Source organism: Nycticebus coucang, chromosome 22 (assembly GCF_027406575.1).
Source record: "Nycticebus coucang isolate mNycCou1 chromosome 22, mNycCou1.pri, whole genome shotgun sequence".
NCBI classification, from domain to species: Eukaryota; Metazoa; Chordata; class Mammalia; order Primates; family Lorisidae; genus Nycticebus; species Nycticebus coucang.
In genome coordinates, this window is record NC_069801.1 from 21,679,747 (window position 1) to 21,693,885 (window position 14,139).

General features: G+C 41.6%; 1 protein-coding gene across 1 annotated transcript in view; it reads left to right on the forward strand.

Moving 5' to 3' along the window:
* The first annotated feature begins 2,011 nt into the window (after nucleotides 1-2,011).
* The window catches only part of STX12 (syntaxin 12), a 45,521-nt gene continuing 33,393 nt past the window's right edge, over nucleotides 2,012-14,139 (forward strand). The window contains exon 1 of the mRNA XM_053575817.1: nucleotides 2,012-2,252. Coding sequence (XP_053431792.1) covers nucleotides 2,135-2,252 — 118 coding nt within the window. The 5' untranslated portion in view covers nucleotides 2,012-2,134. The remainder of the gene's footprint in view (nucleotides 2,253-14,139) is intronic.

Sequence of the window (14,139 nt, forward strand, 5' to 3'; positions counted from 1 at the left end):
TCTAACCCAGGTGCAGAGCTTTAGACAATGGGTTTCCATATACAACATTCCACATTTATCTTCTCGTTGTAGTTTCCAAGGAAACAAGATCCTGAGTCCTCTTGTTAGTTTAGGCCTGATGATAATCCCTTTACACAGAGCCTGGTGTGCTTTGAGGCTATCCAAACACTGCTTCTTTTAAATTTTACACTTTATCTTTCCTCCAAATCCTGGAATAACTCTCATCTCATGTTTGGTGACATGCTTCCCTTGGTGTACAGTTTCCCTTGCAGCAGCAAATTAATGAACTGAACTTTTTTAGTCACAGGTGGTCTTTATCAGAAGGTCTATATCTTGGAGATTACTGATAATGTATGCAAAATATGTTCACATTAACTGGCACTTAATAACCATTTAAGAAATGATAATTTTTTTATTGTTCATGTTTTTTTCTTTTTTATTCATGTATTATTATTTCTTTTTTTGAGAAAAAGTCTAACTCTGTAACCCTGTGTAGAGTGCTACTGTGTCATAGCTGACAGCAACTTCAAACTTCTGGGCTCAAACAATCTTCCCGCCTCAGCCTCCCAAGTAGCTGGGACTACAGGCACCTGCCACAATGCCCTGCTAGTTTTTCTATTTTTAGTAGAGACGGGGTCTTGCTCTTGCTCAGGCTGGTCTCAAACTCCTGAGCTCTTTTTGCCGTTTTTTTTTTTTTTCTGGCCAGGGCGAGTTTGAACCCGCTACCTCCGGTAATATGGTGCTCTACTCCTTGAGCCACAGGCGCCGCCCTCAAACTCCTGAGTTTAAGCAATCCATTAGCTTGGTCTGCCAGAGTGCTACGATTACAAGTGTGAACCACCACACCGGCCCACAGCCTTGCTCTAAGGACTCATTCACACATTCGGGGTCTCCTCCCAGACAGGCAAGTAGCTTTGTCTGTTTGCATTTCCCAAACACTGTAAACAGGCTAGGTAGGGTCGGGTCGACAATACAGAAGTAACTGCCATCCCCCCCTCCTTATTTTGAGACAGAGTCTCACTATGTCGCCCTCAGTAGAGTGCTGTAGCGTTACAGCTCACAGCAACCTCCAACTCTTGAGCCTAATGGGCTTAAGCGATTCTCGCCTCAGCTTCCCAAGTCTTCCACAGGAACGTTGAGGTCATACACTCCAAAGTACTTATGGGAAAGATTTTTAAATTTTGGAAGTCTATTTCTCCAAGAAATCTCAGTTGGGGATATGGATGAACAGGCTATTTAGGAGAGATTTAGATGGAGAATGAATTTTTAGGGAAATACTGAGATGATTATGGAATCAACTTAGTGTTTGAGTTTTGCAGTCAAACTTCAGTAAAGTGAATTAACCTCTCTGGTCTTAATTTTATTATCTTTAAAAGGGAAAATAATAATCTTGCTTTGTCAAGTTAACTTTAGTTCAACATTTTAAAAAGTCCGTTATCTGTTCTAGAGATAAAAATATCAATAGAACATCGTCTCTTGCTGTTAAAGAGCTTACAAACAAGTAAATAGTAGTGAAGATTCATAAATAGTATGTGTTCAATAAATATTATTTATTTTTTAGATTAGAGGAAGGGTGGAAGTAGAAATGAAAGTGGGTTGGAAACCGTAAAAGCGCTCAGCAAATACTACCAAAGAGGATGGAAGTAGTGTGAGGAATTTCGGGTAACAATTTGGTTATAGGTCTAAGTTTCAAGGTTGTTGAATTCTCCCATATTTGGGCCCGGCTTCTCAGAATAGAACAGAATAGGTTACAATGGCTGAGATCATGGGGTACAATTTTATGCAAATCGAAAATTCTTTCCCCTTGTCACTGTGCGCTGGTGAGAAACATCACCACCACTCAAGCTCATCCAATCTTAGCCCCAACTATGTGACGTCATGGCCCCGCCCCTCATCCCCAAGCCTCGGGGAGCCCAGGCTTTAAGCCGAGGTCCCAGCACCAGTTCTAGAAGCGCCTGCGCACTGTGGGGCGGGGCGGACGCGTGCGCGCTACGTGTGGGCGGGGCTGGTGCGCACGCAACTTCGGCTCCTTTCTCGTCCTTGCTCTTCCCGGTTTCTTCGTCAGCCGGCGGATCTTAGGCGGCAGATTCTGTCAGGAAAGCCGTGTGGGGCAAACCGGTCTCTGCTCCTCGTCATGTCCTACGGCCCTTTAGACATGTACCGGAACCCAGGGCCCTCGGGCCCCCAACTCCGGGACTTCAGCAGCATCATCCAGACGTGCACTGGCAACATTCAGCGGATCAGCCAAGCCAGTGAGCTGGGAAACCGAGCTGGGGGGCGGGAGCTGTCCCGGGGACAGGCTTGGCTGAGGCTGCCAGGACGCAGAGCCCGGCTGGGGCCACAGCCAAGGCCTCACCTGAGGCCGTCTCGGGCTCTCCAGTCTGGGGATGGCGGGTTGCCATCCTCGCGTCAGGCCCGGGAGACCCAAGGGTCCCGATCCCCAGCTAAGGCTCGAGTTTCTTCTCCAGAGTTTTGCCCTCACAACGTTGGGGCCAAAACAGCAGACTTGACAGCCCGAGGGTGGGAGGGTGTGTGTGTCACCTCTAGAGCAGTGAGTGCGTTGACTAGGTGCTGTGGTCAGCCGAGTTTTTCCCGTCATCTTCTTTCCCACCCACCTCGCTTTCTTCTTTGGCCAGTTTGGATCACAATTGTTTACCATTTAGGCTTTAGGTTTACATTCTGCTCAGCTTCTGGCTCCTCGGAAATCAGTAACTTTCAATTAAGGGAAGTGGAGAGTGCATGTGTTTGGGTGACTTAATACACAGTTCTTCCTGTAATAAATTTGGAAATCAAACACAATGACTGGTATTTGACTTCTGTTTTAGTGAAGAGAATTTACCGAAACATTTCAATTTACATTATTTTGTCTTTTGTAGCAAAGAATTTGGGTGTATTTTTGGATTTCAAGCAAATGGGTCTTGTATTTTCCTTCCTCATTTAGCTACTCTTTTGAACAAATCTGATGCACAGAGAAGCTCAGGGACTTAGCCACAACCACATAGCAAGTAAGGAATGTTATTGTTTGTCTTTAAAACTCCCTTCTCACAGTGAGACTGTGGCTGAAGGAGTCCAATACAGGTTGTTTTTTGTGCTTAAAAATCACATCAGTCTTATAAGCAGGAGGTCAGCAGGAACCTTACTTAGAAAGAATGTTGATCATCATCTTGTTTATTATTGTGTTTTTGTGAGCTTGGCTGTACTCTGTTAATTGGTAGAGGTAGTTGGTTTTGAATGAACAATTATGTCACTTTGCTTTTAAATTTAAACGTATGTTGTAGAACTTGAGAGATGGAAAGTCTCTGATGGGAAGCGATTGAGACTGGGTGATTTAGAAGTGGAAGGAAGACTATATAGCCTGTTATGTCCATAAGAAAAAAATTAATATGACCACAAGTTAGAAAGTATAGTACTTTGTGTTCTAATTACCTTTTGTGAAAGAGCTTTAGTACAGGTTAGATCAGAAAATTCTGGTTCAAGTGTAAAATTTTCTTGTTGAGGCTAAATCTGATTTTAATATCAATTTGTGAAATACTCATTCAACATATATTTGTCTTATCAGGCCATGTAGTAAGTATGACTGGCACAGATTTGAGCTAGGTCTGGAAATAACATGGAAAAGGATATAAATCTTTTTTTTTTTTTTTTTTTTGGCCGGGGCAGGGTTTGAACCTGCCACCTCCGGCATATGGGACCGGCGCCCTACTGCTTGAGCCACAGGCGCCGCCCAGGATATAAATCTTTGAAAGTAAAGAGAAGAGCATTCCAGGAAGGCATGGTAATGAGAAAGCATAGAGTTTATATAGAAAAGTAGAGTAGTTTAATTTGGCTAGAGTAGTGAACTCTAGAAAGTAGTGGAGAAAAAAGTGTTGAAAGGTAAGTTGAGGCTCAAACATGAAGGACATTAAATGTTAAGCTAAGGGGCTTGGATTTCATTCTTTAGGAAAGTGAAATTGAGTTAGAAAGGAGAAAGACTGAATTAGAGGCACCAGTTAGGGACTGTGAAAATGAAAAGGATGGGAGAGGTTTCCTTGGTGATAGAATTGGTAAGATTTAGCAATTGTTTGGGCACTGGGCTGGAGAGGATCATTGGAGTCACCACTAATGATATTGATAGCTGACATTTGAGTATAGCTATGTGCCAGATAGTATGAAAAGTGCTTCACATGCATTATCTTAAATTTATAACAACCTTGTGTGAAGTACCAATATTGTTCTCATTTTTATGGGCTGGAAAACCGATTGAGAAAGGTTAAATAATTGCCCAGCAAATAAATGACAATATCTGAATGTGAAAATAGGCCTGTCTCTTATGACCAGTAGTTTGTTTTTTTTAATTTTTAATTCATATAATAGTTCTATAAAAGTTAACACTTCAAGCTAACACTTTATGTATATAAGTGACTTGTTTTGTCACTCCCCAGAGGACAGTCTGTGAGAAAAATACCTGAAGCGGTAGTGCTTTCTCTTCTTGTGGTGTGTCCATCTCTTCTGCTAGATTAACTCATTTGAGGCTGGGACATGACTTATTCCATGATTCATCTACTATGCAACAAATATTCTTTGAGCACCTGCTATTGCTGGGGTAGAGCAAAGAACAAGAGACAGAATCCCTGCCATGAATTATGTAACCTAAATATTGTACCCTCATATTAATTTGAATAAAGTTTTTTAAAAAAAAATCCCTGCCCTGATAGCATGTGTATGTGTATACATATGCATATAAATATCAAATAATAATTGCTATAAAAAATAAAGCTGGGTAAGTAGATAGAAAATGAGAGGAAAGGGAGTGTAGGTGTGCTATTTTAGGTAGTTGGTCAAGGAAAACTACATTTGAGGAGGTGAGGTGATACTTGAGTGGGTAGACACCTGAATAAAGTAAGGGCTGGGGAGGGCATTGTTGGTAGAGGACTAGAGCAAAGACCTTGGTGTGTTCTAAAAAGAGCAAGGTGGCTAGTGTGACTGACGTGCAGTTAAAGAAGGGGAGCAGAATGGAAAAAGAGGTCAGAGAGGAGTCAGGGATCAGATCATAGAGGGTCTTGATGCATAATAAATTATATTCAATTAATTTGAACGAATGAGGCTTTTTTACCATTTGAAAACTCTTCCTGCCTCTTTGTCTTTGTGCTTTGTGTTACCTACTATATCCTATGACCCTAAGAAGTGTGAGTTGAAATTCTTCCCTTGGGATTATTTGGTGAGGAATTAGGAATTTGAAATCGATAGGATAACATTGTTTCTACCCAATCAAGCAAATCCCTATCCCCTAAACCTCTCCAAGACATGGCCAGCGTACCTAAGTATACCCTTAGAATGTGAACTTGCAGACATAAATCCACATACCCACACAGCCCTGCAAGGACCTGTACCCATTGAAAGTTTGAGAGAATAGCCATTCTTTTTTCCAAACTGTTCAACCACAGAAGATTTTGAACTGCTGAGCACATCAGCTTGAAATACAGCAGCTTATTGCGTGGGTTCTTGTAGGTATAGCTAAGGTTGACTGCCTGGTACAAACAGTTGTTATCAGTTAAGTGTGGGTATAGAGGGAAATTATTTGACTCTGCTTTTTGTGGAATAAAGGTTCTGGGCAACCATTTCTGTGGCATAGATAGGTAAAATCCTAACAGCCTCATAGTTAACTCTGAAGGGATTAAAGATCTTTATGTTGCTAATTTATTGATAACATAAGAAGCTGTATAAGTTTTTTGTTTGTTTGTTTTTTGAGACAGAGTCTCACTCAGTGGCCCTGGGGTTGAGTGCTTGGCGTAATAGCTCACAGCCACCTCAAACTCTTGGGTGCAATAGATCCTTTTGTCTCGGCCTCCGAAGTAGCTGGGATTATAGATGCCTACCACAACACCTGGCTAGTTTTTCTATGTTTAGTAGAGATGGAGTCTTGCTTTGGTCAGGCTGGTTTTGAACTCCAGAGCTCAAGCAAGTCCACCTGCCTCGGCCTCCTAGAGTGCTATAGGATTGCACTTAGCCACCGCGCCCAGCCTATGAACTTTTAAATTTGATTATAATGAAATCTTGTGGGTTCTTCTTTCAAAGTTACTTCCGTATTTGTCCCCTGCTTTTTATATTTCATTGCCATCCTCTTAAGTATTCATCAGCTCAACATCTGCATTCCAGCAGCATACTCCTAGTGTTTTTGTAGTTTCACACCATTCTAGTTCACCCTGGTAATACTCTGAGCAGTGTGTCTAAAATCCTGTTTTCATTATACTTCTCACTTCTCCAAGAGCCTATGGTAGCTTTCTGTAGTTTCCTGCATCAGATCTTAACATTCCACCTTCCTTTCACTCTCTGTGATCTTAACCCAAGTTAGCCATATTTTCTATTCCTCCTCTTTGCTATAGACAGGCTGTTTTTCTTAACATCCCTCAACTCTATTTTTTTGGTCCAAGTTTTTGCTCATTATGTTCTTCTTTTCTTTAATATCTTTCCTCTTCATACCTCACTGGCTAACGAAATTATACAAATCCTATCCTTTGAGTTGTGTTTAAGTTCTGCCCTTTGGAATGAAGTCTTCCTTTGCTTTCAAAAAATGAAGTGAAATCAGAAAGATCATGGTTGTTAGGGTTAACAGATCTGATCTTCTACTACTGTACTGTTAACCTTGAGCAGGTTATTTTCTCTTTAATCAATAGCCCCATCTGTAAAATAAATAGAATTGTTAAACGAGGATGTTTGAAAGTGCCTAGTGTAGTACCTGGCACATAGTAGACATTCAGTACCCTTGCTCCATTGTTGTTTAATAGTTTGGTGGGCAGTCTTAGGAGGCTCACTGCCTGGGTTTGCATCCTTGATCTGCTTCTTAGACATTGCTTTGCCTCTCTCTTTCTCAGTTTCCTCTTTGATAAAGTAGAGTTAATAATAACATACTTCACAGGGTTGTGAGGCTTCAATGAGATAATTTATGTACAGTGCTTTCAACAATGCCTGCTACATGGTATGTGCTTAATAAATGTTAGCTATCATCTTGCAAGCACTTTTCCCTCAGAGTTTAGCACTTAGTTATATTTTGTATTCTTTAATTAATTTGAGCTTTTTGACCTTGTCACTCCAACTACAGAAATCACTATTAGTTTTGTGGAGATAAAACACACACCTCTTTAGCCACAGTGTCCGACACAGCAGTGGATACATAGTTGGCATTCAATATGTACTTAATTGATTTTATCATTGCTAAGTACATTTTCCTTAGACTTGAGCTTGACAATAACAATACCTGTCCTTAATTGAGTGCTGTTATGTGCCAGATAGTATTCTAAACTTAGCTTCATATTATTTCATTTCATCTTCACAACAACCATAAGAAAGTTCTCTTGTGTTCTTATTTTTTAGGTAAAGAAGCTGAGGCACAGAGGAGTGGGGCCTTTTGTTCAAGATCACTCAGCTAGGAAGTGGGAACCAAAAATCTAACATACCCTTAATTCAGAGATTCTGCTCTTAACCATTACATATTTTGTCACTGGAATGGTAAAAGGAACATTATACCTTTGATATTTAGGAACTATTTTCAGTTTAGAGATTTACTATTACTGTAGTACAGTGGCTATTTTTTAAAAGTTAGGTAATTTTCATTGTAGTTATATAAAAACAATGTAAACCTAATTTTCGGAGTAAAACACTGAGATGACTTCATTGTCATAATTACCATATAGACTTATCATTGTCTCATTTGGTGTAAATAATTTTTTTTGTTGTTGAATTTGTTTTTTGTTATACTGAATTAGATTCTGTCAAATGGAGAGAAATTTTTTACCCGCTGTGATGGTAGCTGCTTTCAGTATTTGACTTTGATTTAGGTTAAGGTTCATTTGGAGAGCCGGGAACGGTGGTTTACTCCGATAATCCTAGCATTCTGGGAAGGTAAGGCAGGTGGATTGCTTGAGCTCAGGAATTTATCAGCCTGAGCAAGAGTGAGACCACCATCTCTACTAAAAAAAAAAAAAAAAAAGAAAGAAAAACTGAGGCCAGGGATCTCATGAGCCTGAGAGTTTGAGGGGAGATTCAGATTCTGCTGTTATCAGCTGGAAACACAAAAGAAGTGTTCAATTTAGAATAGTTCCTATTGTAGATGTTAACTGTAATGTACAGTTTGTACATTTTATAATGTACAAATTGATTTACTTCATACTCTTTTAAAAGTTTTGGCCAGGGAATGATTTTAAACATGAGTGGTCAGGGGGTAAAAAAGACCAAACATCTGCATGAAGAAAATTTAAAAAATGGAGGTAATAGAGATCAGAAAGGGAGTATGTGGCTCATACCTACAATCCTAGCACTTTGGGAGTTTTTTTTTTTTTTAATTATTAAAGGAGTTTTTTGTTTTGTTTTGTTTTTTTGAGACAGAGTCTTATTTGGTTGCCCTTGGTAGAGTGCTGTGGTGTCACAGATCACAGCAACCTCAAATTCTTGAGCTCAAGCGATTCTCTTGCTTTAGCCTCCCAAGTAGCTAGGACTACAAGGCACCTGCCACAACGCCCAGCTATTTTTAGAGATGGGGTCTCACTCTTACTCAGGCTGGTCTCAAACCCTTGAACTCAGGCAATCCACCCTCCTTGGCCTCTCAGAGTGCTAGGATTACAGGCATGAGCCCTACTTTGGGAGTTCTGAGAGGATTGCTTGAGGCCAAGAATTTGAGAGCAGCCTACAAGGTTGAGCCCAGTCTGAGCAAGAGCAAGACCTCACCTCTACTAAAAATAGAAAGAATTAACTGGTTGTCATGGCAGATGCCTGTAGTCCCACTACTTGGGAGGCTGAGACAGGAAAATCACTTGAGCCCAGGAGTTTGAGGTTACTGTGAGCTAGATTGACCTCCCTGGTGCTCTAGCCTAGACAGCAGCATGAGACTCTCTCAAAAAACAAAAATAAAAACAAAATTGGTTACATGGAACTGAAGGACTTATCATTACATTTGACCTAGTCATTTGATTTCTAGGATTATGTATCATTTTATAGAAGATACCCAATTATTTTAATCCAAAATGCTGAAACATCAGTCTAAAGAAGAGCATTTATTTACTGGAATGCTTGGAAAAGCAATTTTTTTTTATCAACCAAGTTGACTAGAAAACTCTTAGATTAGGCTCATTTTGGTAAAAATATTTCCAAAAAGTATCACTTTTTCTTTTAGGTATTTTAATTACAGCCAAGTGAAAATAAGTACATGGGTAAACATTTAATTCCTTCTTGTGCTTTAGGCTTATGAAAGATACAGTTCTTTGATATAAAATATGAGTTATTGAGTTGCTAGATTTTAGGTCTCATTATTCTTAGCTATATTATATTCATAACTTCTACCTCAAAGAGAGTGCCAAAATGTAAAAGGGTGACTAGTGTAAAAGGGAGACTAAATACTAAATAATCAGTAATTTATGTATCAGATAGGTGCCTGGCACTCTGCTGGACTCTGGTGAATACAGAGGAATATTCTTGTTAGTGGAAGGAAGTTGGGAAAGGGAGCCGGTCAGAGCAAGGACATCAGCCTATCTGGAGCAAAGAGCAATTTATTAAGTGAGGGAGGCATCAGATAAGTAGGGTGGGGCTAAGTGGAACACTGGGAAATCCAGGCCTGCCCTGTGTAACTACATTCTGTTTCTATTAAAAGTCATCCTTTGGAGAGAACATGTGTGGCACAAAGAACGTAGCCACTGGAATTAGCCCCAGGTTTGAATTCTGGTTGTTATGACACACTCCTCAAAACCCATCAGTGGTTTCCCATTTCATTAAACTCCAAAGTCCTTATAATTGTTTACAAGGCTGTGCAGTGGGGTGTGGTGCCTCCTGCCTGTAATCCCAGCACTTCCTGCCTAGGGCAGGAAGATCACTTGAGGCCAGGAGTTGGAGACCAGCCTAGGCAATGAAAAGACTTGGTTCTACCAGCGTGGCGCCTGTGCCTTAGTGAGTAGGGCACTGGCCCCATATACTGAGGGACGCGGGTTCAAACCCAGCCCCGGCCAAACTGGAAAAAAAAAATTATAGCCGGGCATTGTGGCAGGCACCTGTAGTCCTAACTACTTGGGAGGCTGAGGCAAGAGAATCACCTAAGAGCTGGAGATTGCTGTAAGCTGTGATGCCACAGTACTCTACCAGGGGCAACAGAGTGAGACTCTGTCTCTATAAAAAAAAACTTGGCTCTACCAAAAACATTTTTTTACAAGGTTCTATCTAATGTGGCTTTCCATTATTTCTTTGGCTACTTCTCTAATCTTACTCACTCTGTACTAGCCTGCCAGGCTTCCTTGCTGTTCCTCCAAGTACTCTTGCCTTGGTTTGGACTAATTACTCTCTCTGCCTAGTATATTTCTCTGAAGTAGCTGCTTGGCTTAATCTTACACTTCCTTTAGATCGTTGCTCAGTGTCACTTTTGAGAAGTCTCTCTGGGCATACTGTATAAACTGGTACCCTCTGCCACCCATGTCTTTCCAGCCCTTGCCTAAATTTATTCCGCTTTATGCCACTTATCACCATCTGATGTATGTTTATTATCTATTTCTTTTCCTTAGAATGCAAACTGCTTGAAAGCAAATGTCTTGTAGGGCAGCAATCCCCAACATTTTGGCTCTAGGGACTGGTTTTATGGAAGTCAGTTTTTCTATGGGTAAAGGGGATAGTTTTGATATGAGTCTGCAAACAATTGACTTATGGTCTCTGTGGAGTCAGACCTCTTGCTAATGATAATCTGTATTTGCAGCTGCTCCCTAGCACTAGCATCACTGTCTCAGCTCCATCTCAGGTCATCAGGCATTAGATTCTCATAAGGGACGTGCAACCTAGATCCCTCATGTGCGAAGTTTACAGTAAGGCTTGTGCTCCTGTGAGGATCTAATGCCCCTGCTGATATGACAGGAGGTGGAGCTCAGGCGGTGATGCAAGCGATGGGGAGTGACTGTAAATACAGATGAAGGTTTGCTCCTACTGCTCACCTCCTTCTGTGCCGCCCAGTTCTTAACAAGATCCAGTTCAGAGTTGGGGACCACAGTCCTAGGGCATAGAACAGATAGAATAGTGTACTCTACTCAAAATGAATAGACAAATGAGTTTTATAACTCTCTTGAGCTCAGTGTGCCCATCCATATGCAGTAACAGGCTGCTGGGGTCAAATAAGTTAATGTTTTTCAAGTACCTAGCCCAGTGTCTTGTACATAGTAAGTGCTCAGGAAAGTGCTCTCTTTCCTAAATTATTTTATGGCTGGCCAGTTGATAGCTTTAATAATATCCTGATTACCATTTGACTTAGATAAGAAGGACATTCCAGGCTTGGCATCTGTAACACAGTGGTTACGGCACCAGCCACATGCACTGAGGCTGGTGGGTTTGAACCCAGCCAGGCCCAGCTAAGCAACAATGACAACTGCAACAGAAGAATAACCGGGGTGGTTGTGGTGGGCGCTTATAGTCCCAGCTACTTGGGAGGCTGAGGCAAGAGAATCGCTTAAGCCAGTGGTTCTCAACCTTCCTAATACCGTCACCCTTTAATACAGTTCCTCATGTTGTGGTGACCCCCAACCATAAAATTATTTTCATTGCTACTTCATAACTATAATTTTGCTACTGTTATGAATTGTAATGTAAATATCTGATATGCAGGATGTATTTAGGTGACCCCCTATAAAAGGGTTATTTGACCCCCAAAGGGGTTGCAACCCACAGGTTGAGAACCGCTGGCTTAAGTCCAAGAGTTAGAGGTTGCTGTGAGCTATCATGCTACAGCACTCTACCGAGGGTGACATAGTGAGACTCTGTCTTAAAAAATAGGAAAACATAGTCCCCATATAAGGTAAAATTGTAACTTGAAGTACTACCAACTTATATTCTCTAGACTCTTTGGAAATTATTGCAATGATGCAGTGATTTTGGGAAGGGGAGAAATAACTTGTACATGCTGCTAAGGACTGGATTGTAGAGTCACCCAAAAATCAATTAGAAGAATTTTGCCTAATCCTTGCTTTTTGAAAATCAGGCTTAAGGACTAATAACATGTCAATGTTATTGTAAGGTAACTGGTATGTAGGAAATTTTAGGTTACTTTTTTACTGATCTTGATGACCAAATTAGAATTGGGGACAAGAGTATAACTATGACCCCCAAAATTTCATTTTAAAGAGCACCATTACTATGGAGTGAATTTGGAACAACTCCCCACCCTTTTTTTTTTTTTTTTTTTTTTGACTGGATCTCACTCTGTTGCTTGGGCTGGAGTGCAGTGGCAAAATCATTGCTTTCTCCAACCTCAGACTCACAGGCTCAAGTGATTCTCTGGCCTCAGCCTCCTGAGTAGCTGGGATTACAGGCGTAAACTACCACACCTGGCTAGTTTTTCTTTTTCTTTTCTTTTCTTTTTTTTTTTGAGACAGAGTTTTACTATGTTGCCCTCAGTAGAGTGCCATAGCAATCACAAACTCTTGGGCTTAAGAATTCTCTTGGGGCTACAGGTGCCCACCACAACGCCCGGCTATTTCTTCGTTGTAGTTGCATTGTTTGGCAGGCCTGGGCTGATTTGAACCCGCCAGCCCTGGGTATATGTGGCCGGTGCCCTAGTTGCTGTGGTATGGCGCCCAGCCAGTTTTTTATTTTTTTTAGAGAAAGAGTCTCACTCTTGCTCGGAGTGGTCTTAAACTTCTGGCTTCAAGCACTCCTCCAACCTTGGCTTCCCAAAGTGCTAGAATTACAGATTGATTATGAGCCACCACACCTGGCCAGGAGAATAAATATATATATATATATATATTTTTTTTGTAGAGACAGAGTCTCACTTTACTGGCCTCGGTAGAGTGCCATGGCATCACACAGCTCACAGCAACCTCCAGCTCCTTAAGCGATTCTCTTGCCTCAACCTCCCGAGTAGCTGGGACTACAGGCACCCGCCACAATGCCCGGCTATTTTTTTGTTGCAGTTCCGCCGGGGCCGGGTTCGAACCCGCCACTCTTGGTATATGGATCCGGCGCCTTACCGACTGAGTCACAGGCACCACCCGATAATAAATTTTTTTTTCTTTAAGAAATAGGGTCTTACTCTATTGTCCATAGTGGAATACAATACAGTACAATACAATACAATCATCGCACACCGCAACTTCAAACTCCTAGGCTCAAGCAATCCACCAACCTCAGCCTCCCACTCCAGAGTAGCTGAAATTACAGGTGCATATCACTATGCTCCAGCTAATTTTAAAACACTATTTTTAGAGACTTGTTGCCCAGGGTGTTCTCAAACTCCTGGCTTCAAGCAATCTTCCCACCGTGGTCTCCCAAAGTGCTGAGATTACAGTTGTGAGCCATCATGGCTGGCCTTCAAACATTAATTTTTTTTTTTTTATTGTTGGGGATTCATTGAGGGTACAGAGAAACAGGTTACATTGATTGCATTTGTTAGGTAAAGTCCCTCTTATAATTGTGTCCTGCTCCCCCAAAGGTGTGTCATACACTGTGACCCGCCCCCATCCCCCTCCGTCCTTCCCTCTCTCTAGTCTTCCCTTCCCCCACCCCCCCCCGAACAATAATTTTTAATTTTGAAATTCCAATAAGGGAGGGTTCTTTCACATTAGGCATGGGAGCATATTTTGTAATTGTCCCTATAACAATCACAAATTATGGCTCAGTACCCGTAGCTCAGTGGTTAGGGCACTGGCCACATGTACCAGTGGTGGGGCTGGTGGGTTTAAACCTGGCCTGGATGGCTCCGTGCCTGTAGCTCAGTGGCTAGGGTGCCAACCACACACAACGGATCTGGCAGGTTTGAACCCAGCCTGGGCCTGCCAAACAACAATGACGAGTACAACCAGAAAATAGCCGGGTGTTATGGCAGGTGCCAGTAGTCCCAGCTACTTGGGAGGCTGAGGCAAGAGAATCGCTTAAGCCCAAGAGTTTGAGGTTGCTGTGAGCTGTGACGCCATGGCACTCTACCTAAGGCGACATAGTGAGACTCGGTCTCAAAAAAAAAAAAAAATCACAAATTATACAATATACTTTTCCTGTCTTCTTCCACAAAGCCAGTTATTTAGCAGTCTGGTGCTTCATAAGTGAAATTTTGACATTAATCCAGAGAAGATAGGAAAGGCTCTCCAAAGGAGACTGAGTTTGGCTGAAAGAACCTTATACCTATTGTGTTATGTTATCACTCAAAGT